General features: G+C 36.3%; 1 protein-coding gene across 1 annotated transcript in view; it reads left to right on the top strand.

The window, feature by feature from the left end:
• Positions 1 to 22,904, top strand: part of LOC106870136 (DDB1- and CUL4-associated factor 12) — a 33,518-nt gene extending 10,614 nt beyond the window's left edge. Inside the window, exons 2-9 of the mRNA XM_014916127.2 lie at positions 431 to 727; positions 8,689 to 8,895; positions 10,961 to 11,021; positions 13,217 to 13,377; positions 14,251 to 14,313; positions 15,078 to 15,237; positions 19,373 to 19,518; positions 22,414 to 22,904. Of these exons, the coding sequence (XP_014771613.1) occupies positions 440 to 727; positions 8,689 to 8,895; positions 10,961 to 11,021; positions 13,217 to 13,377; positions 14,251 to 14,313; positions 15,078 to 15,237; positions 19,373 to 19,518; positions 22,414 to 22,563 (1,236 nt within the window). The 5' untranslated portion in view covers positions 431 to 439 and the 3' untranslated portion in view covers positions 22,564 to 22,904. The remainder of the gene's footprint in view (positions 1 to 430; positions 728 to 8,688; positions 8,896 to 10,960; positions 11,022 to 13,216; positions 13,378 to 14,250; positions 14,314 to 15,077; positions 15,238 to 19,372; positions 19,519 to 22,413) is intronic.
• Positions 22,905 to 23,545: the final 641 nt, after the last annotated feature.

The following is a 23,545-nucleotide window of genomic DNA, read 5'->3' as shown; positions in this document are numbered from 1 at the left end:
AGTGTATTGTCATCGTGAAGAATCTAATTCTATCTGTGTCTGCCTCTCTACCTCTGTCTATGTGTCTGTCTCTCTGCCTCTGTGTGTGTGTATGAATGTTTGTGCATATATATTACTTTATTTTTTATATCTTTTGAAAAATAAGTGCATGACCTCGGTAGGGCTTGTGGAAAGAGCTCCATCTCCAAAGGGTTAAAAACAAGGTGAATAAATAAGCATTCCATTTAATAATAATCTGAATGCTAAAGGGTTAAATCTTAAGAAGGTCTTGCAGATTTTTATAGTCCCAGACATCGTGAGCATTTGTAGTGTGTGTGTGTGTGTGTGTGTGTGTGTGCATGTATTTATCGAATTCTCTCACTGCCTCTTGAATCCTGTGACATAGCTATGTATATATATTTGTGTGTATGTAATTTTTATTTTAATTCAGAGAGTAATCATGGAAAGTCCGAAGAAGCCCAAGATTCAATCGAATTCTACACTGAAGAAATATCTGTTCACACGAGAGAAACACTTAAGTAAGGCCCCATATTTATACAGTTACACCTGGGCCCGCCAATATGGACTATTTAATGACCGGGCACGTAAACTGGCAAAACGGCAAGCTGCCCTTAACATGCCACAATTGTTCAAGGAGAAAGAATTCATTCTGGAATATTTTAACAAGATTTTTGCATCTCAGTGGTTGGATAAGAATTTGGTTGTCATGGGTACCAAATGTAACAAAGTAAGAGATTCTTTAATTTTCTTTTTTTTTTTTTATTATTCTCGTTATTTCGTAAAAGGCAAAAGATTTATCTACTTAGGGTAAAGGGAAATCCCTCCTGCCCAAATTTGTGGCCATGTTCTTATGCAGGAAATTATTATTATTTTGTAGTTCTGACCTTCATGTTCTGAGTTCAAATCCCACAAAGGTTGACTTTTGCCTGTCATCCCTCTGGTATGGTTGATAAAATAAAGTACCAGTCAAGTACTGGGGTTGATTTTAATCAACCAACTCCCCCTCTCCCTAAATTTGCACCATCCCCACCATACCTAAATTAGAAACAATTATTATTATTATTTTTGTTGTTATGCTTCTCACTGATCTCTGTTGAAATTCCTGCATTTCTATATGCTTGCTGATTCCAAATGGATTTTCCAGATCTGGTCACATGATTTAAATCCGAGAAAAGAAAATGTTTTGTACAGATATATTTGTTCATAGTTAATGTAATTTTGTCATAACTGGCCATGTGCATTTATTTTTTAAAATTTATTTTACATCACAATTGACAAACAAACAACATCATCAATTACAGGTTTCCAATGGAGCCAATAAGTGGTTCACTGCATTTCAGACAGCAGACGCAACAAGGGAGTATTGGTATAACCCAGTGCAGAACAAATATCACAAAGGACTTTGTTAAAAGAAAAAAAATTCTGGGTTTTCAATGGCTTTTCACTCCGCTCCTTAGATTCTTGAGTTACATTATGTTGATAAAAACTACAGTCATACTTAGACACTTATACATCTATCTATCTATCTGTCTGTCTGCACACGCACACACTTTCCAGAACCCCTCCTATATGTTTCTCTCTTCATAGGCTTGCTCTCTTCATCCACTCACCTTAATTCTTCTCTCATTTACTGTTTGTTCTTTGAGGCATGTTGCCTTGTAGAGAGAGAGAGAGAGACATAGGAAGTGAGGACATTTTGCTTAGTGGAGCATAAGGCCATCTGATATCTTTTGATTCCAATCTAAAATAACCCTGTACACTCAATAAAGTGGAAGGCAAATGAGCAGATGCAGTGTTGGGTGTCTTCTCATGCTGTCGGCCAGCCTTAAGTCTAGCTGAGAGTATAACGGTTTCTCTTTTGTTGGTACCACAATAAATGTACTCAGCATACTCAGTAATGTTGCTGATGTTAGTAAGGGCATCCAGCCTATGAAACCATACCAAAAATGGAACTTATGAGCAAGGCATGGTCTTTTATTTCATTTAGGAGGGCAGTAACTCTGAATGAGTATTAACTTGTGATAGCCCTTCCAACACATGCCAGCAAGGAAAGCAGACATGAAAATAATAGCAATGATGATACATACACATGCAACAAGTTTCAGCATGATTTCTGTCAACTGAATTCCATTCATAATGTACTTGTTGAGTTACAGTTTTGATAGAAGACACTTGACCAAGGTGCTGCACATTAGGATTGAACCCAGATCACCATGGTTGCAAAGCAAGCTTCTTCATGTGTGTGTGTGTGTGTGTATATATATATATTTATATATATACACACATACACACACACATGTATGACAAGTTATATATGAAAACAATTTAACATTAGACTGAAGTATTATGCAACACTTTTTAGTGGAGTACATGTTTATTAAACTTTTACAAGAGTGACATAGCTTCACCTACTTCAGAAAAATAACCTGTCAAAAACTGTATATAATTAAGACTCCAAGTATAGCACAGTCTGATGAAGGCTAGCAAGCTGAAACTTTGGTGTCACCATCAATCTTCTAGTATAAGTCCAATAAACACATATTCGACTAAAAGATATTGAGTAATTCTTCAGTCTAGTATTAAATTGTTCACATATACATAACTTGGCATAAAAACAAATATTAATATATATTGTAGTAGACACCTAGGCTGGCATCAAATGTAATCAGTTCATATTTTGATACTGATTTTTTATAAGGAAATGAAGACTTCTAGATTAATTCCAAGATTGTCACTCTTGCGAAGGTGCATGGCTCAGTGGTTAGAGCATCGGGCTCACAATCACGAGGTAGTGAGTTTGATTCCTGGACCAGGCTGTGTGTTGTGTTCTTGAGCAAGACACTTTATTTCACATTGGTCCAGTTCACTCAGCTGTAGAAATGAGTTGCGACATCACTGGTGCCAAGCTGTATCAGCCTTTGCCTTTCCCTCGGATAAAATCAGTGGCGTGGAGAGGGGAGGCTGGTCTGCATGGGTGACTGCTGGTCTTCCATAGACAACCTTGCCCGGACTTGCACCTTGGAAGGTAACTTTCTAGGTGTAAGTCCATGGTCAGTCATGACCAAAGGGGGCCATTATGCCTCCACACTCTTGTAGTACACCATGCTAAAGATAGCCAGATAGTTAGAAATGTATTCACCATTCCACTAGAGGGTGCCATGAAATAACTGTTGGTATCTTTCATTACCTTATTGCCGAAAGCGAGAATTTTTCTCAATCACAAACAGAAGTGTATATGGCCTTTGTTGAGATAAAACGTGTCCCAAATATATTTGAAATGGTCTAAATGTCTGATAAATGTATACGCACATGCACATACATACATATCAGGTGATATATATCTGACATAATTCAGCAACACAGCTGGCTGAGCACGACAATCAAATAGAACTAACTGTGGGTTGATGTCTCCTCCTATACAAATAGCAGACAGTATTTGATACAGTTGGATGAACAGAGTGTACTGCAGTAGATGTAACATCTTGATTTTGCAGTAGGTCATCTAGTGTATTTTTTTTCGTTGCTTTTTTTTTTCCTTTTTTTTTTACCACCAAAAGTGCATAATCTAAAGTTTAGGACAGTCTTGGGCAACCTACAATCCATGGTACTTTCTCAATGGCACACCTAATAAAAAAAATTACCTTTTAATTGTTTTACCTGTTGATAAGCCATGTCTCATGCAGCTCACTACTCAAAGAAATTTGCCCACACCTGGTTTCGGATGTCAAGTTTATGACCTTTGAGTCTTTGGTTTCCTTCTTGAACCAAGTGGCTTGTTCCGTTGCTGAACAAACCACTTCATTTTACATTGCTTCAGTTGACTCAGTTGAAAATATAAGTTCTAGTGGTAGCAAGAGGTTAACACCGTTGTGCACTGGTGTCCCATTCAGGGAGAGGGTTATGTACTCTCAATTACTAAATGCTTTAGAAACTTGGATATTAACTCCAGTCTCATGAGCCTGTAACTTCGAAACAAGCTTTCATACTGCCACTGTACAGCACTTTGCATCTGTAGAAGTTGGATCATTTAGCTTAATCCATCACTCCATTAAACACCCTCACCTGACACATAGGTGCATTTAAACCTTTAGCATTTAAACCAGCTATATCCAACCCTAATATTACCTTCTTGTGTTCAAATTGATCAGATCATACTTCTCACACCTATCCTACAATGTCATCTTAAAAGTATAACAATTGCATCATCAAAATCTTGAAGCTACAAGATGATGCTTGGTTAATTCAAAACACTGAATTAAATAAGCATTATGTTTGAGAGAGTAATTTGAATGCTAAAGAGTTAAGTGTTCATCCTGTTGCATGCTTTCAGGCCACGTCACTTGTTTGACGATCTGAGGGTAACTATCTTTCATCATTCTATTGAGCCTGTGAAACATCATTGGCATTGCCCCTCCTTCCTTGATAAACTCATTTGATAAAAATCATCTCTCTCTCTCTCTCACATACACACACACACACACTGTAATATGAAATTATATATATAAATTGGAGATTGCAGCATATTCTGAAGTATTATTCAAGCAACTAATCTCAGAAAGAAACCGTTTCAGGGTTATTTTACAACCATTTTGTTTTCATATTTAAATTCTCAAAACTGACTTGGAACACTCGGACAAGAATATTCTCTTCCTGAGATTTAGTAATGAAGATTGAGGTAAGTATCTAGAATGGTGTAGTTGCCTCCTGTAAGAGATAGCTAAGAATTGGTTTAATCCCCACCCCAACAAATAATAATAATAAAATGACAGATTTGTTGTGTTGCTTAAATTTTCAAGGTGGTAAACCAATCCAATTTCTAAATGAATGCCTGGAACAATTTACCAATTTTGGACCTAATATATATATATGGGAAGTACTTTGTTACAGAAGACTGCAATTTGTTAATTAGCAGAAGTGAATTTTAAGAGTCATAAAGTGTTCAGTGTTAGGAAGGACACTTTGCCATAGAAGCAATGTCAAAATAAAACATGTGAGACATATTTTTCCAATCTGTCTTGGAGGGTAGTAACTTAAAATAAACATTGGTTTGGACTGTGATGCTCTTGCTAATCCAAGCCAGGGAACAATGTTTTAAAGCATTGCGCATTGTGCCATCCCCTGCTGGAGTGAGAGTAACATGAATGTGATGGCATTTCACATTTTCGCTTTCCCTGTGCTGTTGGAGTTTGCGAAGTGAAAGGCTCCAATGACATGCACTTGACTGGGACTCCTCAGTCCATGTTTCAAGACGGGTCAGGTAGGTTGCCGATGCTTGTTGCTGACTGGCAACTTTTTGGGCAGTCCCATGGCTGCACGCGACTCACTGCATCATGCGAGGTGTATTAGCCTATCCTCATCAGTTAGTTGTGCTTGCTTTTGAGCAGCAATGAACCTGGTTGAGAGAAACTCATGGATCTCTTTTGTCACCATATCTCTGTTGAAATACACTACTTTTGGTTCAGTTAATTTTGGTGAAAATGTAGAATTTAGTAAAATTAATGTATTAGTCTGTAAAAATATTCTCAACAATTTGCATCCAGTTAACTCTAAAAAAAAAATGCAACTCACTACTGATCAGATACAAATGGCTATCTATGTTGTTTGGCTCCTGGTCAACCTTGATTAAGCAGATGTGTGATCAAAACCATTTCATTTGTGACTGTGATCATCTTGTCGTTTTTCAGGGATATGCAGGACTACATTATCTAACATGTCTTTTCTTATTAAAGATAGTACAATACAATTTAAGGGAGATTTGGCTGTTATTTCGATTGCTGACTGAAATATTTATCTAATTTGTAGCTAGGTTAAAATTGCCTTCATAATTTAGAGGGCAGTTAGCAGGATTTGATCTGCTGCAGTAACTGGCTGAAGTTATAAAATGGTTTCTCTGTTAACCAATGTATCAAATAATACATTTCTGTCAGTTTTGAACTGGAGTACTTTCTTAGGTTTCTTTCAATTTACTGATATCTTCCTTTACCTAGCAACCGTGGTCTTCAGTAACTAAAAGACATTAATGGGTAATGAGGTTATTCTTATAGATTAAACAAGTGGAAAACTGTTCACCTGTAGTTGCCATGATCTCAATGAATGCGTCAAGGTTTTAACACTGCTAACACTCATCAGGGTCTATATGGGCATAGTCTGTTTTTTGGCAGAAGTCCTCTATTCATGCACATGCACATACATGACCACACTTATACATGCAGATATCCTTAATATGAAGGATAAGAGGTAGTCTGTTGACTATTAACTAATATATATGAACGATTGGAAGAGGTATGTTTGATCAATTTACTCCTCTGCTAAGCTAGAGTATCAAGGAAGAAATAAGACGAAGCAGATGATGGCATAATCATATCTTTGTCATGGAGAGAACGACAAAAATCAAGCATAATTGGATTAACTACAAGCATCAGTTACTGTTGAATAAAGAATGGAACACAATAGCCATGAGATCTAAGGTGGCTATACAGCTCTCTCTCTCTGCGAAACAAATTGTGGAATAAAAGTAGTCATTACAAATTCACCAGGAGTGTTTTCTTCCTTTGCTTTGCATTAGCAGAGAGCTTCGTTTGCAGCATCTTGTGAATAAATTACACCATGAACAACAGTCACAACATTAACTCATTTGCATATCAGTACATTCATTACTGATGCATATTAATTAAACTACAAAGACAGCATACTTGTGAATGAACAGTAAATATATTTATCTGTGTACATTTACAAAAACATGCATTTGTTAAACTACAGGGCTTTTCCATAAAGACAGACAAATCTAATTGAGTTATTCCTTCAAACCATCTTGCAGGCAGAGCTCTATAATTCAACTAAAGGCTGTATTTACACACTGAAGCTAAATCTATGTTCAGTAGATGTATGTAAACTTATAAAGTAGACATACAGGGCATGTCAAATTTACCTATTTCTCTGTAGATTGACAGAAAAAAAAGAAAAACGACAAACAACTTTAATCAATTTTCGATACTTATTGAGGTCTCATCAGAGATGTTTACACCACATGAGCATTCCCAGAGAAACTAGTAGCTGGTCTGTTTATAAGTACATCAAATCTAATAGCTTCTGAGAACTGAAACAACCAATTGGCATACCATTAGTGTTCAACACTTTATTAAATATGAGAGGTCTGTCTAAAAGGAACATGGTCTACACACTATCAAAGGAAATTTTGTGACAGTAATTATAAATACTGATATTGTTGATTATTGAATTTTTAGAATGGGAACACAAAGAATGAATTTTTAATGTACTACATATGAAACAAAGTTTGAAATTTTCTTTTCAATTCAACGAAATAAAACAATTTATTTTATAACCTTGAATTTCTTTTTTGTCTTTTTTAAAACTATATTTCTCTCTATATGTATGTGATATACATTGGTACCAACTTATGAAGATTTGTTGTTAAGTAACCTTTGTGTGTATGTTTTGGGTTTGTTTTTGTTTTCTTGTAAAACTACACAAAAAAATGTAACATTGATAGAAATCTGCTACCTATTTTAAGTATAAGCCTACCGATGTCATATGTTATGTTGGATTGTTGAATCTAAATATAAAGGCACATAAATCTATATAAATGATTTTGCCATAATATATATATACCTTTCTACTGGAAGCATAAGGCCTCAAATACACATACATATACACATATGCGTACTCCCATGCACAAATAAGTTAACTGCCTGGTTGAGGGGTTGAGGATCTTCCTAATGTCTCTGAAACTTTGTGCCCAATTGCTAAAGAATTTGGTGTGGTATGGAGAAAGAACCACAGTATTTGGTCTTCGAAAAGTTACATTTCTTGGGATCCCATAGATCTGTCCATATGTAGAAAGATGCATAGCACCACAGCCTGTTACAGTCTACCCTGATGCCTACTGCTATCATGTGAAGGACAGAATTTGGACTTGGATTGCAAAAAACCAAAACAGATGATGCTGTGACTTGTCTCGTCCCACATGCTAATTAATCAATTAATCAACCACCCTGGACCGCCACTTATTCTATCAACCCTAAAAAGGATAAAGTGCAAAGTTGACTTCAAGAGGATTTGAACACAGGAAGCAGAGAACTAGAACAAACAATTTGCCATCATTTGGTATATACATTGCATAACACAATTATATATATAAGGACACAGACACAAACACACGTATATATAACATGATAAAATATGTTCGTTGTCTTTTAATCTATTTTCTATGTCTGTCCCTCTATCTCTCTCTTTCTCCGGAAATTGTTGTAATTTCAATTTTATTAAAAATATATCGTTGTCATTGATGCACTTGAAAAGAAAATGTTTATTCCATTTTTGTCTTGTAAAACCAACAACAATTGGAATGATGTCTCAAGAGAATTTTCTTATGACAACAATAACAAACATTTTGGGTTGACTGTGTTGTGATGTTATGTCTGTTTGGATTTGATGTTAATATCCTAAATTTCCTTGTTTTTATAGATTGCCATTTCACTGGTTACCCCAGTTGCAGACAACAACAAACTGTGCTAACTATTCTGAACATATTTACATATCTCTCTATTTCTTTCTTTCTCTCTCTCTCTTTCTCTCTCTCTATGAAGCAGGGATGCTGTTACTGCCACCCAGGCACCTGAAACATCTCGTCGCTTTTTATGATATCTAGCTTTCTTCCCTTTTTGTCAGTTAATTGTACTAGATGTGGTGACTGGACGCATGTTTGACATCCCATCACTGAAGAGCAGCTCATCATGTGCTGCTGCTCCTGACTCCTGCGGTATCCACAGCATTGAAATCAACCCTTCACGGACATATTTAGCAACTGGAGCAGAGACAACAAATGACCTTGCTATATACAAGCTGCCAACATTCGATCCGCTTTGCGTTGGAGAAGTGAGTATCTTGTTTTTTTATTGTTGAGGATGATGGATTGTTGACGGTTAAGTAGATTTTAGTCGTTACCGAGCGGCATTTAATTGAATGTTATTTAGTTGTCATTAAGTGGCATCTAGTTATTGTCATTTATGTTTTGAGTTCAAATCTCAACAACACTGACTAAACTTTTAATCCTTCCTGGCTCAATAAAATAAAGTATCCTTCCCTCAAATTTGAAGTCATGTGCCTTGGTTAGAGATTATATTATTATTATTATTGTGGTGAAGCTGGCAGAATTGTTATCATGTTGGACAAATGCTAAGCAGCATTTCATCCGTCTTAACGTTCTGAGTTCAAATTCCACCATGGTTAACTTTGCCTTTCATCATTTAGAGACTAATAAAATAATTACCTGTAGAGTCAATGTAATTAACTTGTCCCCTTCCCTTAAAATTTCAGGCCTCGTTCCTATATTAAAAGGGGATTATTATTGTTAGTGTTACTATTATTATTATTATTAATATTATTATTATTATTAATATTATTAAGGCAGTGAGCTGGCAGAATCATTAGCATACCGGACAAAATGCTTAGTGGTATTTCACCCATTTCTATGTTCTGAGTTCAAATTCTGCTGAGATCAACTTTGCCTTTCATCCTTTTGGGGGGTTGATAAATTAAGTATCACTGAAACACTGGGGTTGATATAATTTATTATTCCCTTCCTCCCCAAAATGTCAGGCCTTGTGCCTATAGTGGAAAGGATTATCTTTATTACCTTTCATCCTTTTGGGATCAATGAAATAGGTACCAGATGAACACTGCAGTTGATATAATCAACCAGCCCCCTCCAAATTTCAGGCCTTGTATCATCAATAGTAGAAAGGATTATTATTATTATACATTGTTGATTTTTTAAAACTTTGTTAGTCTTGTGTACACACAAAACCCTCACAACAACACACATACACACACACATTCTTTGTTTTGTCCTGTACTGCCCATAATGCTTTTTTCTTAATGTAAACCCTTGTGGTTAATAAAGAAATCATTATTATTATTATTAAGGTGGTTCTTACATTCCTTTCTCCAAAATATGTCAAAAGCGTGTTAATTTATGCGCCAAACTCCAGCTTCGTTAACAGGAAAGTTATTCTACATTCTTCATTATTGTCAAAATCAAATGAAAGAAAGTTGATATTTTTCAGTAGGAATATGGTAGAAAAAGGATTAAAGAGATCTAAATTAAAACCTCCCATCAAAATTTCATGTTAATATCGTCATCATCGTCGTCATTTAACATCCGCTTTCCATGCTAGCATGGGTTGGACGATTTGACTGAGGACTGGTGAAACCAGATGGCTACACCAGGCTCCAGTCTGATTTGGCAGAGCTTCTACAGCTGGATGCCCTTCCTAACGCCAACCACTCCGAAAGTGTAGTGGGTGCTTTTACATGCCACCGGCACGAGGGCCAGTCAGGCGGTACTGGCGACGGTCACACTCGAAATGGTGTATTTTACGTGCCACCTGCACAGGAGCCAGTCCATCGGCACTGGCAACGATCTCACTCGAATGTCTTTTCACATGCCACTGGCACAAGTGCCAGGATGGCGACATTGGTAACGATCAACGGCCACGCTCGAAATGGTGTATTTTACGTGTCACCGTCAATTTAATGATGACAGTTATTTTTACTAAATTCTTTATTATTTTTAAAATTTCGTGTTAATTTATGTTCAATGTACGTTAATAAGAATATGGTAATGAAAGGATTAATGGTCAGGTATATGATGAGATTAGTTCTAGGATGACAAATGGCTGTTGCCTTGAGATGTTTTTTTAAGATTGTGAAGTTAATCTCCTCTGCTGTTGTAACTTTTTCCTTAGAAATATCAGCCACATCATGCAAAAGTTGTTACTGTTCCTAATTTTTTTCGTCAATGCACCACTGCAATACAATGAAAACACAATAGCATTGCATTGCTGTTCAACAATGTGCAATACTGCAGAAATGCAACAACATAAATGCATATTTTATTTTACTATTTTATGTTTTTCTTGTTTTTGTTTTTTCTCATTAGCTGGCTCATAAGGACTGGATCTATGATATGACTTGGTTGACAGATGACACAATAGTAACAGGTTAGTAGAGCAATGCTGTTTCATTTAGCCCTAGGTTGCAATTATGATAAAAAGCATTCCAGCTATTGACCATCATGTTCTTTTGTTTTTATTTTTTTTCACACATTGCATATCTTTTCTTTTACTAGTTTCAGTTGTTGGACTGTGGCCATGCTGGGGCTCCACTTTGAAGGATTCTAGTCAGACAAGTTAACTCCCTGCCCCCAGAACTTTTTTTTCTATTCTGAAGTTTAGTACTTACTCCACTGGTCTAACCACTAAGTTACAGGGATGTAAACAAACCAACACTGGTTGTCAAGTGATAGTGAGATGCATACACATACACACAGATATTGTTGTTGTTGGCACTCCGTCGCTTACAACGTTGAGAGTTCCAGTTGATCCAATCAACGGAACAGCCTGCTCGTGAAATTAACGTGCAAGTGGCTGAGCACTCCACAGACACATGTATCTTTAACGTAGTTCTCGGGGATATTCAGCGTGACAGTGTGACAAGGCTGACCCTTTGAATTACAGGCACAACAGAAACAGGAAGTAAGAATGAGAGAAAGTTGTGGTGAAAGAGTACAGCAGGGTTCACCACCATCTCCTGCCGGAGCCTCATGGAGCTTTAGGTGTTTTCGCTCAATAAACACTCACAACGCCCAGTCTGGGAATCGAAACTATGACCGCGAGTCCGTTGCCCTAACCACTGGGCCATTGCGCCTCCACACACAGAAATATACACATACAGATAGGAAGGGTGAGAAAGAGATGGTTTGGGTTCAGTCCTACTGTGTGTCACCTTGGGCAAGTGTCTATAGACTTGGCCGACCAAAGCCTTGTGAGTGGATTTGGTTAACTGAAACACACACACACACACACGTTTGTGTGTTTACATCCTTGTAACTTAGCAGTTCGACAAAAGAGACTGATAGAATAAGTAACAGGCTTAAACAAAAAATAAGTACTAGGGTTGATTTATTTGCCTAAAAAAAAAAATTCTTAGAGGTGGTGCCCCAACATGGCTGCAGTCTAATGACTGAAACAGGGCTAAAAATAAAAGATAAATTCTTCATTAGTTGAAAAATTAACTGAAACAATGGCGGAGCATTTCAAGAGAAATATGGTAACAAAAAGGTTAACTCATTGCTAGCTTGATGTCATCTGCTTTAAGCATTTAACGAAAAATATGCACACATACATAAGCAGAGAGAGATATGGATGACAGGAGAGTTGGATGAGAGTAACATTAAAACATCCCATGTCAGATAAGTCTCAATTGAATCAACGACGCCAAATAGCCGGTACCAAAACAACAGCATCAACAGCATGTCTCATACCTTTATTATGGATATCTGTTGAACTACACAGAATTTGTATTTTATCGAAATAGTTTACTTGTTTATATAATTTTTGTTTTTTATCTTTGCCTTTTCTCTGGCTGCTATTGTTTGTGAATGCTTTCAGCACCAATCACATGACCAGCATATTCACTTCTTTATTTTTTGCTATTTTATCATCTTTTATATACATACACACACACACACCTCTTCATGTATTATTACTATATATCTGTTCCATCTGAGAGAGAAACCACAAAAGAGGGAATGTGATGGATTTGGACAAAAGCTCATTGATTTCTCAGCCTTAGCTTGGGTTGGCTTTAGTCCTGCTAACACTTCATTACACACACACAACACCCCCCACAAACACACACACACATGTATGCCCACTTTGTTTCTTTTTTATATTCAGAATGAACAAAATAGGTGCAGGCTTGCTTGTGTGGTAAGATGTTTGCTTCCTAACTACACTGTTCTGGGTTCAGTTCCATTGTGACACCTTGAGCAAGCATCCTTAACTGTAGTCTTGGGCCAACACGTATAGCAGAATGAATTTGCCTTGTTGATGCATCCTCAGTGTTTTGAAGTGCCTGAAACCATTGTAGAGATATGTATCATAAAAATCTGGAAAACAAAGTATAAATTGATCATATATATGGTTTCGTGAATTGTCGCAAAATCATAACGTATAACTAAAAAAAACTGGAGGTGATGAGTGAAAACTGGTTTTGTATGTGAAATTAGCACCTCAAAGTTAGGTTAGAACTACTATTTTTATGTTCACCTCAGTTTCTCTGTAAACCAGATTATAATTTATGTATTTGAATATTTGAATGTTTTCTTTTTTTTCTTTTTCTCTCCTTTGTGTAGGTTCCAAAGACAGCACGATTGCTATATGGAAGATAAAGGAACAAAATACAGACATGTACAATACATTACCACCTCGCTATTCCCATATTTCACCCGAATGTATCAAAAGATGCGGTTCAGCTGAGAAAATCCGGTCATTTGCTTACTGTAAAGGACGACAGGTAATTTGTCTGCTCCTCCACTTATATCCAGACAAAAGAACATTTTTCTGACGCATCATTCCTTCGTCTTTCTTTGTCCATGTTTTTCCCTCTTCTTTTTTCTCTGTATGCCATTATCTATCTAGCAGTCTCTCAATGCGCCAATCTTTCTCTCGATGCCTTCTCTATCTCTTCTCTGTAATTCTCTGTCTCTTAAAGCTTTTACTGTCTCTTCCCTTTGTCCCCCTTCTCTATTCCTCAATGCCCTTTCAGTCTCTTCTCTCTGTCCCCTTCTCTATTCCTCAATGCCCTTTCTGTCTCTTCTCTCTGTCCCCTTCTCTATCTTTCAGTATCCTCTTTGTCTCCGTCTATTTCCTGATGCCCTCTCTGTTTTTCTCTTTCTGTCTCATTACCTTCAGTGTTCCTTCTGTCTCTCAATCTATCTTTCAATGCCCTCTTCTGTCTCTTAAAACCTTCCCTGTCTCTTCTCTCTATCTCTCAATGCCCTCTCTGTCTCCATCTGTTTTTTGTCCCTTTTTCTCTTTCTGTCTCATTACCTTCAGTGTTTCTTCTATGTCTCAGTCTATCTCTCAATGCTTTCCCTGTCTCATCTCTCTAGTCATCTTTTAAAGCCTTCCTTGTCTCTTTCTTCTTCCCCCCCCTTCTCCCCCTCTCAATACCTTCTCTGCCCCCCCCTCTCTAACATTCGATGTCCATCCTGTTTCTTCTCACCACTTCTCTGTTTCTCAATGCCATACCTGTCTCTTTCTCAATACTCTGCTTCCTTCTTTTTTTCTTTCTTTCTTTGCCTCTACCTGTTTATCTGAACTTATTGCAAAATCAAAATTAACTCCCTTTCTATTCCTGACAGTTGATTTTCATTTTCGCTTGCAGGAGCTTGCGTTGAGTTCGCTCAATGAATATTTTCAAACGTGGGATATGAACAGAACTAAACAGGTAATGTCACTGCCACACTCTATTTGGAGTGCAAATATCCACTCCAATCCTAATTCTTCCACACACAGTAGGTTACCATTGACAATGACCTCAGAGGGAGACGTTTCTTGTGTCTTTCGCTAATTTAGATGATACATTAGCTATTTGGGGACTGTTCATTGTTGCTACTTAATTTCTTAGTAGTTATATCAAAAATAATGTTTTGATGTATTTTTTTTCTTTTTTTTTTTTCTATCCTGTTACTTTTTTTTTTCTCTTCAAACTGCATCATCATTAAAACCATAACGTTATTAATTGTCCAAGTGTTATGGTAGCTACTTCATTACCTCTGCCGTTTCCAGAGTTTTGAAAGTCTGATAATGCAGACCTTGAAGCTCTGAGAAAGCAAAAGGTTTTTATTTACCCCATCCACACTATCAGGTGGAAGTCCGTTCCTGGCCAGGACTGACTGGTGTGGAGCGCCGCTTTCAAAGACCTCGAAAGAACTGGTGTCTAATCAGTCAGGATATGGGCAGCCAGTGCTGCTTGGCAAGCAGCAGCCGAATATCTGATAAATCAACTTGAAGATTGAGGCCGTCCCGGGAAACTGTGTGCACAAACTGCAGCCTGAGTGTGATCTGTCTGCAAAAACAAGTCAGGTAGGTGTTTGTCATTATAAATTCTGGCCAATTTTTGTTTGCTTACCATAGTATTCTCCTGACTCTATGTCAGCTGTTTAATTTCCGATATACTAGCTATGTTCCCCCTAAACATATATTTGCTAGGTGTTACAGTTATCTTTACCCCATTTCCGAGAGCCAGTCTGCATGACATACTGCAACGAAAGGCAAATGTATGCAGTTGGATCGCAAGCTCATGTCACCTTTATTGACACAAGAACGCCGCAGCAAATCACAAGCATCAAGTCAAAAGAAGGAAATTCTGGTGAGAAATATTTCTTTACTGGAGATCAAAACCGTTTTCTAATGTTTCCATTATGAGAGGGTGCTGAAAAGTTCCTGGCTTTAAGGGTTTCACAAAAGGCCTGGTTGGAGGTCCAACCTTCCAAGTTCTTTTATAGGGCTTAGAAAAACTGAAGGACAGCTGCAATAAGTGTGTGAATCTGAGAGGAGAATATGCTGAATAAAATCATAATTAATTGATCCGCCTGTTTTTTCTTTTACCCAAAGCCAGGAACTTTTCAGCATCGTTTTGCATGTTGAGTTAATTTGTTTCTTTTCTCTTCGTTCCATTTTGGTCTTGCTTCATTTTGGAGTTTCTATTTTGTGGCATTGGCAGAGTAATTAATTAGAAATACTTGGAATATAATGTTAGGCTGAGATACATGGCATAAAATTTGAGAAGAAATAATTATATTTGGGAACTGTCTTTCTGAGGCCTGTCACCACAGCAAACTATCATCGTACCATTCTATGTATGATATATGGACATCTGTTTGGTCTCATAAATGATAAGTCTATTATGTTCTGATATTATCTTTTATATTGTTATCAGAATTATTTTATATTGTGTGTATAATTACTATTGCAACATTTTTTTACATGCAGTATATAAATAAATTTATGTAATTATTTAAATACAATAACTTTTTACATTAGAAACATTAACTGTATTTTATTGTTAATGTGCTTTGTTATTCCAGTCTGTTCTTCATTTAAACTATTTTATGTGCTGCTACATGTGTTAAATGTAGCAGCATTTTGGCAACACACCTAAGTATGTAGAATTATGGCTATATGCCTAAATGTACAGAATTTTGGCTACATGTCTAAACATACAAAATTGTAGGTACATATCTAAATGCACAAGACTGTGGTTGTACATCTAAATATATAGAACTGTGGCTCTGTTCAAAAATATAGAGAGAGCTGAGGCTGTTTGTCTAAATATAGAGAACTGTGGCTATACACTTGAATATACAGAACTAGGCTTTTACCTAAATGTACAGAACAAGGGCTATACATTCTAATTATGTAGACATGTAGCTATGCTTCTAAATACAGAGTGTCCATAAATTATGTTTACAATTTGGAAAATTCAGAAAAGCATTAAAAACTAGGATTACTCGGAGTTTATTGGAAAAAAATGAGCTGATAAATAAAATTTTATTAGAAATATCAGAACACTTCCATTTGGGCTCTGTTGGTTGCACTCAATAAATAGACACTGTAAACTGTGGAAGTTGTAAAGATAATTTGTGGACAACCTGTATGTAGAACTGTAGTTCATGATCATCATTTAATGTCTGCTTTCCATGCTGGCATGGGTTAGATGGTTATTTGTCTAGTTATTTATCTAAAACTGGTTCTCAACTGGGGTCCAAATGGCCCTTGCGGGTCCATATAAGATTTTGTTGTTAAAAATTATGTGCAATAAATCAGTTATACTTCTGCATAAGATTTTTTAATGATTTTTTAAATACAATTGCTTGTAGTAAGAAGCTTGCTTCCCAACCACATGGTTCTGGGTTCAGTCCCCACTGCATGGCACCTTGGGCTGACCACAGCCTTGTGAGTGGCTTTGTTAGAAAGAAACTGAAAGAAGCCTGTCATACATGTGTGTGTGTGTGTGTTTGTCCCCTGCCACTGCTTGGCAACTGGTGTTGGTGTGTTTATGTCCCTGTAACTAGCGGTTCAGCAAAAGAGACTGATAGAATAAGTAGCCAGGCTTTAAAACAAAAAAAAATTCTGGAGTTGATTTGTTTGACTAAAAATCTTTTAAGGTAGTGCCCCAGCATGGCCACAGTATAATGACTGAAAAAATATCTCTTGCTGAACTTTAAGTTACAGAAACATAAGCAAATCAACACCAGTTGACAAGCCATGGTGGAAGACAACCACATACATAATCACACACACACACACACACACATATATGTATGTGTATATATACATATATGTATATATGATGGCTTCTTTCAGTTTCCATCTCCCAAATCCACTTACAAAGCTTTGGTTGGTCCTTGGCTATGGTAAAAGATACTTGCCCAAGTTGCCAAGCAGTGGGACTGAACCTGGAATTATTTGGTAGGAATTAAAACTGAAATAGCTTCCGAAATTACTCCAATAGGATCTTTTATAAAGTATCTTAATTTGATGACAAACAAGCAAAGCCAAGTTAATCTGCAATGAACTTGGAAAGTGAACTCTTATGCGCGTGTGTGCATGTGCACACTCACACTATGTAAGAAACACAATAACTCCTGCCTTGAAATATCCTCCCCACTCCCTTTAGTCTATTATTCTATTGTTTTGGGGGCGACAAACAGGGTTTGTGACATCATCTGATGTCTGAACACTCTGACCTACATAATGACCTTTTGGTTGCTGTTTGGGAAAAATAAGAACCTGATTTATTCTTCGCTTATTCACTCAGCTGATTCAGTGCCTCTGGTTCCATTGTGTGTAGTTCAGTTGTTTTTTATTTTTTATTTTACTTTATCTATTTTTTAGGAGCTGTTTTATTACTAATCTATTTCACAGTCTGTAAACTTCAGTTCAGTTTGAAAAAGAAAAAAAAGCAATATTTGAATAACAGACTGGATTAGATGGTCAACAGTAACCTTATCACATAAACATGTGTCCATATACATACATTGACATGTACTGTAGAAAGAATGAACAGACAAACAACTGGTATTAGTTTAGAGCATGGAATGTATATATTTAAAAATAGTTGGTGAGTTATTAGAATAGAGCATATAGTAAGACATAAGGGAGTAAAATGTTATGGTCCATTTTTCAGTGAATGAAGATATGCTGTTTGTGTAGTAGTGGACTATTCCATCTTCAGAGAAAAGATGGGATGGGGTAGATCCTTAGTGGAGGATTTTAGTCGTTAACAGTTCGATTGTCATTAGACACAATTTTACCTGAATTCTAAATATACATTGATACAGACCTATATACATAGACAGACTCTTACAGCAGAAACAGATGTAAGCCAATGAATGTGATACATACATACATATACATTTATATATATAAATATATATATATATATATATATATATATATATATATATATACATATATATAGTTATAAACCCCTTTACTAGTAAGTTTCATCAAATATCTATCTGTTTGTGAAGTTAGCCATTCAGGTCTATATATATATATATATATATATATATCCATTGTATCCACCAACCACTGAGATGAAGTATCTCATATAATTTTGAGGATAAAGGGTCTAATATCAGCGGTTCTCCATAATTATGTCAACGGTCAGTTTCTCAATTTTATTTAATCAATTAATTGGAGCAGGATGAAGGTACTCATGATATTTTCTGGCCCTCTCAGACTGGTAATATTGATCCAATTGATACCTGTTTGCCTATGCTAGTAGGTTAGTCTTGATTTTTACCAAGAGAAGAGTGTGTGTAGTGCTATAATGTCCAACTTTGTAGTTATTTGAATTCTGGAAGCTAGACACCCCAAAATGTAGATATCCATGAAAATTAGTAGTTACATGTGAGATTCTAATTTCACCTTAAAACAAAAAAAAAAACTATTGTTCATTGGACTTTGGTGATATTCTTTTAGTTTATCTTCTAAGATATATTTTCAAGGCCTATAAACTCTCTGCTGTGTGTGTGTGTGTCTGTCTGTGTGTCTATGTATTTGTGTGGAAAGAGATGGTTGGTACGGCTGTTTGAACGCTGGTGATTTGGCATGGCTGAGTGCACATTGAACTAGTTTTGGCAAGATTACATTTTGGCCCTGGAGGCAAACATACACATTTTCACACACACACACACACAAGCATATGCATGCAGAAATATACACATGCAGGAAAATTGCAAGAGACAGAAGAAGAAAGAGCAGGGGAGGGGGAAAGAGACAGAGAATGAGAGAAGCCTTAAAATGCCTGGTCTCAAATCTGCATTGAATCAGTGACTGCAAAACGGTGATGCCAAAATAGCAGTGCCAAAACAGCTGTGCCAAAACGTCTCATGCATGTGTTTGTGTTTTCATGCTATTTTCCTTAATACTTATTTTTAGTTTATATGTTTTATAAAATGTTTCATTCTTCTTTTTTTTTTGTCTCCCCTCTCTAGGTATTCGGTCAATCAGTGTTCGCCACGATGTCATCACTCTGGGAACAGGGCTGAGTGTTGTGATATTCTTGGATGTACGTACAAAACAGTTCCTGGAAACTCCGTCTGGGAAGCATTGTCAATTAGTTGTCAGTGAAGGTTGGACTGTAAGTACAATAATTATTCCGTCTCTGTGTTCTGTCAGAAGGTATTCCAAATATTCTAATAATTTCTTGGCAAACCACACACATTCTAACAATTCATTATCATGATTTTCTACGACATTACATTTCATTTATAAATGGTTTTTTTCCTTTGTTTCTAGATTGAAATAGAAACATAAAAGAATTTCCATTACTGCTCTTTTATCTTTTTGGCTTTCATATTTTTCCCTTCATCTTTTACATGTATCAGTCATTAGACTGTGGCCATCCTGGAGCACTGCCTTGATGAATTTTTAGTTGATTGAATCAACCTCAGTACTTAATTTTCAAAGCCTGGTACTTGTTCTATCGGTCTCATTTGCTGAACCACTAAGATACAGGGACATAAACAAACTAGCACCTATTGTCAAGTGGTGTGGTGCAGGACAAACAAAGACACACACACACACACACACACACAGATATATATATTATGGGCTTCTTTCAGTTTCTGTCTACCAAATCCACTCACAAGACTTTGATTGGCTCGAGGCTATAGTAGAAGACACTTAACCAAAGTGCTACATTGTGGTACTGAAGCATGAAGCAAGCTTCTTACAACACAGCCATGCTTGCACCTGTTATACATATAGTTTATCTTCACAACAATATGTACTCCCTACAAAGCCATACTCATTTGTACGTACTAATTACAATTTTATTATTTTTAAGTCCACTCTGAAGGCAATGAGCAGAGAGAAACATTAGCGTACCAGACAAAATGCTTAGAGTGGAATTTCATTTGTCTTTACGTTCTGAGTTCAAATTCCACCAAGGTCAACTTTGCCTTTCATCCTTTCAGAGTTGATAAAATAAGTACCAGTTATGCACTGGGGTCAATATAATCGACGTAACCCTCCCCACAAAATTTCAGGCTTTGTGCCGATAGTAGAAAGAATTATTAAGTTCATGTTTTAAAGATGGTGACCTGGCAGAATTATTAGCAAGTCAGACGAAATGCTCTGTTTCTGCAACAAGTGTGCTACTGTTTACACCACTGACAGAAAAAAGAGGTTTTTTCGTATGCGTGGAACTTGAACCCACACCTCTATGTTTCTGCAACAAGTGTGCTACCATTTACACCAGTGGACCCACCTGCTCCTTCCCATCAGATTAAGAACTACAATTTCATAGAATTGTTTTAATAAGCAAACTACCATATGCATTTTCTGCAATGATTTGATTAGCAGTGCCAAATTTTACAATTCTCTAAATGATATTTTTTTTATTAATTATGGTTGTTAATTTACAGTAACATTTTTATGATTTCTTTATCCATCTGAAACTACTGTAGATGTCTTTCCACAGACTACGAGCATATCTGACGAATGCTGACCTGACTTTCCAAAACATTAACCCTTTTGTTACCATATTTCTGTTGAAATATTCTTTGTTCAATTAATTTTGAAAATATTAGGAATTTAGTAGAATAACTTTGTCATTATCAAGCTGGAGTTTGAAAGATAAATTAACATGAAATTTTGATGGACAGTTTTGAGATCACTTTAACAGGAAACGTGTATCATAGAATCAGGAGCAGTCTAAGGCAGATTGGTATCAAAAGGATTAAACAAATGAAAGATATATGGCCTCACTAGTTACGACAGCAATTTGTCTCCAATAATTGTCTCTATCTCTTTGGTGGAATCAAACGTCTTTTCTCTGATTGAACAATTGTTCAATTTTATACCTCATTGCTATCCAGTTTATCAATTGTTATTACTTACAAGTTCCGTTGACTCACCATGTACCATCCTTTATACCATTTATATACACCTTGGAACTTGAGGGTATACACCCTCTTCTCTCAATCTCCTCTATCTTTGTCCAACTGGGTTAGCCACACAACTCCTCGACTGCACAACACCTGTTTTTGGCCTCTCGTTATGTAGCACAAGGCTCCCTGATCAATACTACTCCCCACTCATTTGAGAGGTCGTTGTCTTGCAAGTTTCTTGGTGACCCCACTGGTACTGGTGCCACATAAAAAGCATCCAGTACACTCTGTAAAATGTTTGACATTAGGAAGGGCATCCAGCCATAGAAGCCATGCCAAAACAGACAATGGAGCTTGATGCAGTCTTCTGGCTTGCTAGCTCTTGTCAAACTGCCCAAACCATGCCAGCATGGAAAGCAGATGTTAAATGATGGGATGACGACGATCCAGCAGAATATACTTAACCATCTCCTCTCTCTATTCAGTATACCTACTTTGTATTTAAAGTCTGTCTTTCTACCCTACATCATCATATAGTGATGGGGAGAGGTTATGTTTACTTGAGAACACAAGGGTTGCTGAGTCAGCAGGGTAATTGAACAACCAACCAATAGGTCAAATCAAACCTCGTTACCAGCTGCACAGTGTATTTGTGATAAAGGGACATAAATATTAAAATATCTTTTTAAAGAAAGCTGAAAAAAATAACAACACAGTACATACAAGAGTAAATAGGAATGACAGAAAATAGTAATATGTAAATATTTAATACATTGTTGGACTATAGATAGATAGATAGATAGATATGAACGCACATGCACATGTGTGTGTATGTATGTATATATATAAAAAAATATATATATATATATATATACATATATATATATATATATGTTTGTGTGTGTGTGTGTGTGTATGTGCATATATATATGTGTGCATATATATTTATGTGTATCATCATTATCGTTTAACATCCGTTTTCCTTGCTGGCATGGGTCAGATTCATATATATGAGTGTATATATTTTTGTGTGTGTGTGTATGTATACACACACACACACATATATATATATATATATATATATATATGTACATACACATTTAATATATATAATATACTCTTTTAAAAATGTCTATTTCCAGAACAAAGAAAACAACTCGCCTTTGATGCGGACGAGGTACTCCAATTCCATCTTCACACACAAGTACGATGATACAGGTGTCCGGCTATTCACTGCAGGTGGGCCGATGCCTTCGGACATACAAGGAAATTATGTTGGCATCTGGTCTTGACTTCAACAAAAACAACAACAGCAACAAGCAGTCTTCTTTATTCACCCATCTATTTCTTCTCCCCATCGTCTTCCAGAAGCCCACGATGAAATGATTTCTTTTAAAACACAATAACACTTTATGTCCACACACACACCTGCACACACATACACACACACACATACATGCACACTTACACACACACACATACATCATTGCCACCAAACCTTTATAACCAGTCTTCAGTACGAACATTGTATCTGCATGAACCTGTTAAACTATATGTAGACCTTTACTTCAAATGGAATTACACATGACTGAAAAACCCCGTTAACACAGATATCATCAACACGGACACACTACAATAAATCTCAGCAGGAATTTTTATGCATGTCAATTTATATTCCACCCAGTTTTTCTTTCTTTTCTTTTTTTTGTTGTTTTTTTCTTTCTCTCTCCCTCTTTGCCTTTCTCTTATGCTCTCTCTCTCTCTCTGTATGTTTGTATGTAAGTATGTGTGTGTGTATGCTTGTATATATGTTTGTGTGCGTGTGTGTGTATATATATATGTATATATGTTTATGTGTATGCATGTATGTATGTATGTATGTATATATATATATATATATATAACCATACGCATATAAATATATATACTTTTTGTATCTCTTTTGAAACAGCTTTCACTGTTTTGCATTTTTTTTCTGTTTTTATTTTTCTATTTATTTATATAATAATCTAATATTATCCTTCCCCTTCTCTCTCTCTCTCTAACATAACAAAACAGTAATTGCTACATTTCTTTAATATTAATTAATGGTTGTGGCACCTGCTTTCTACCCTGTGATAAACCTTTTATTTCCTCTCACCAGCAGAGAAAATCGAATCCACTTTCCCAACACACTCAAATTTTAGCTTCCATATTTTTCACTCCACCCACTCCTCACCTCCTGCTCCTCCTCCTTCTACAGCAAACTTGATCAACAGACTCAATTTGCACTGT

This window comes from Octopus bimaculoides, chromosome 12 (assembly GCF_001194135.2).
Source record: "Octopus bimaculoides isolate UCB-OBI-ISO-001 chromosome 12, ASM119413v2, whole genome shotgun sequence".
Lineage (NCBI taxonomy): Eukaryota > Metazoa > Mollusca > Cephalopoda > Octopoda > Octopodidae > Octopus > Octopus bimaculoides.
The sequence above is the reverse complement of the archived record's forward strand: the minus strand, read 5'-3'. Positions and strand labels throughout refer to the sequence as shown.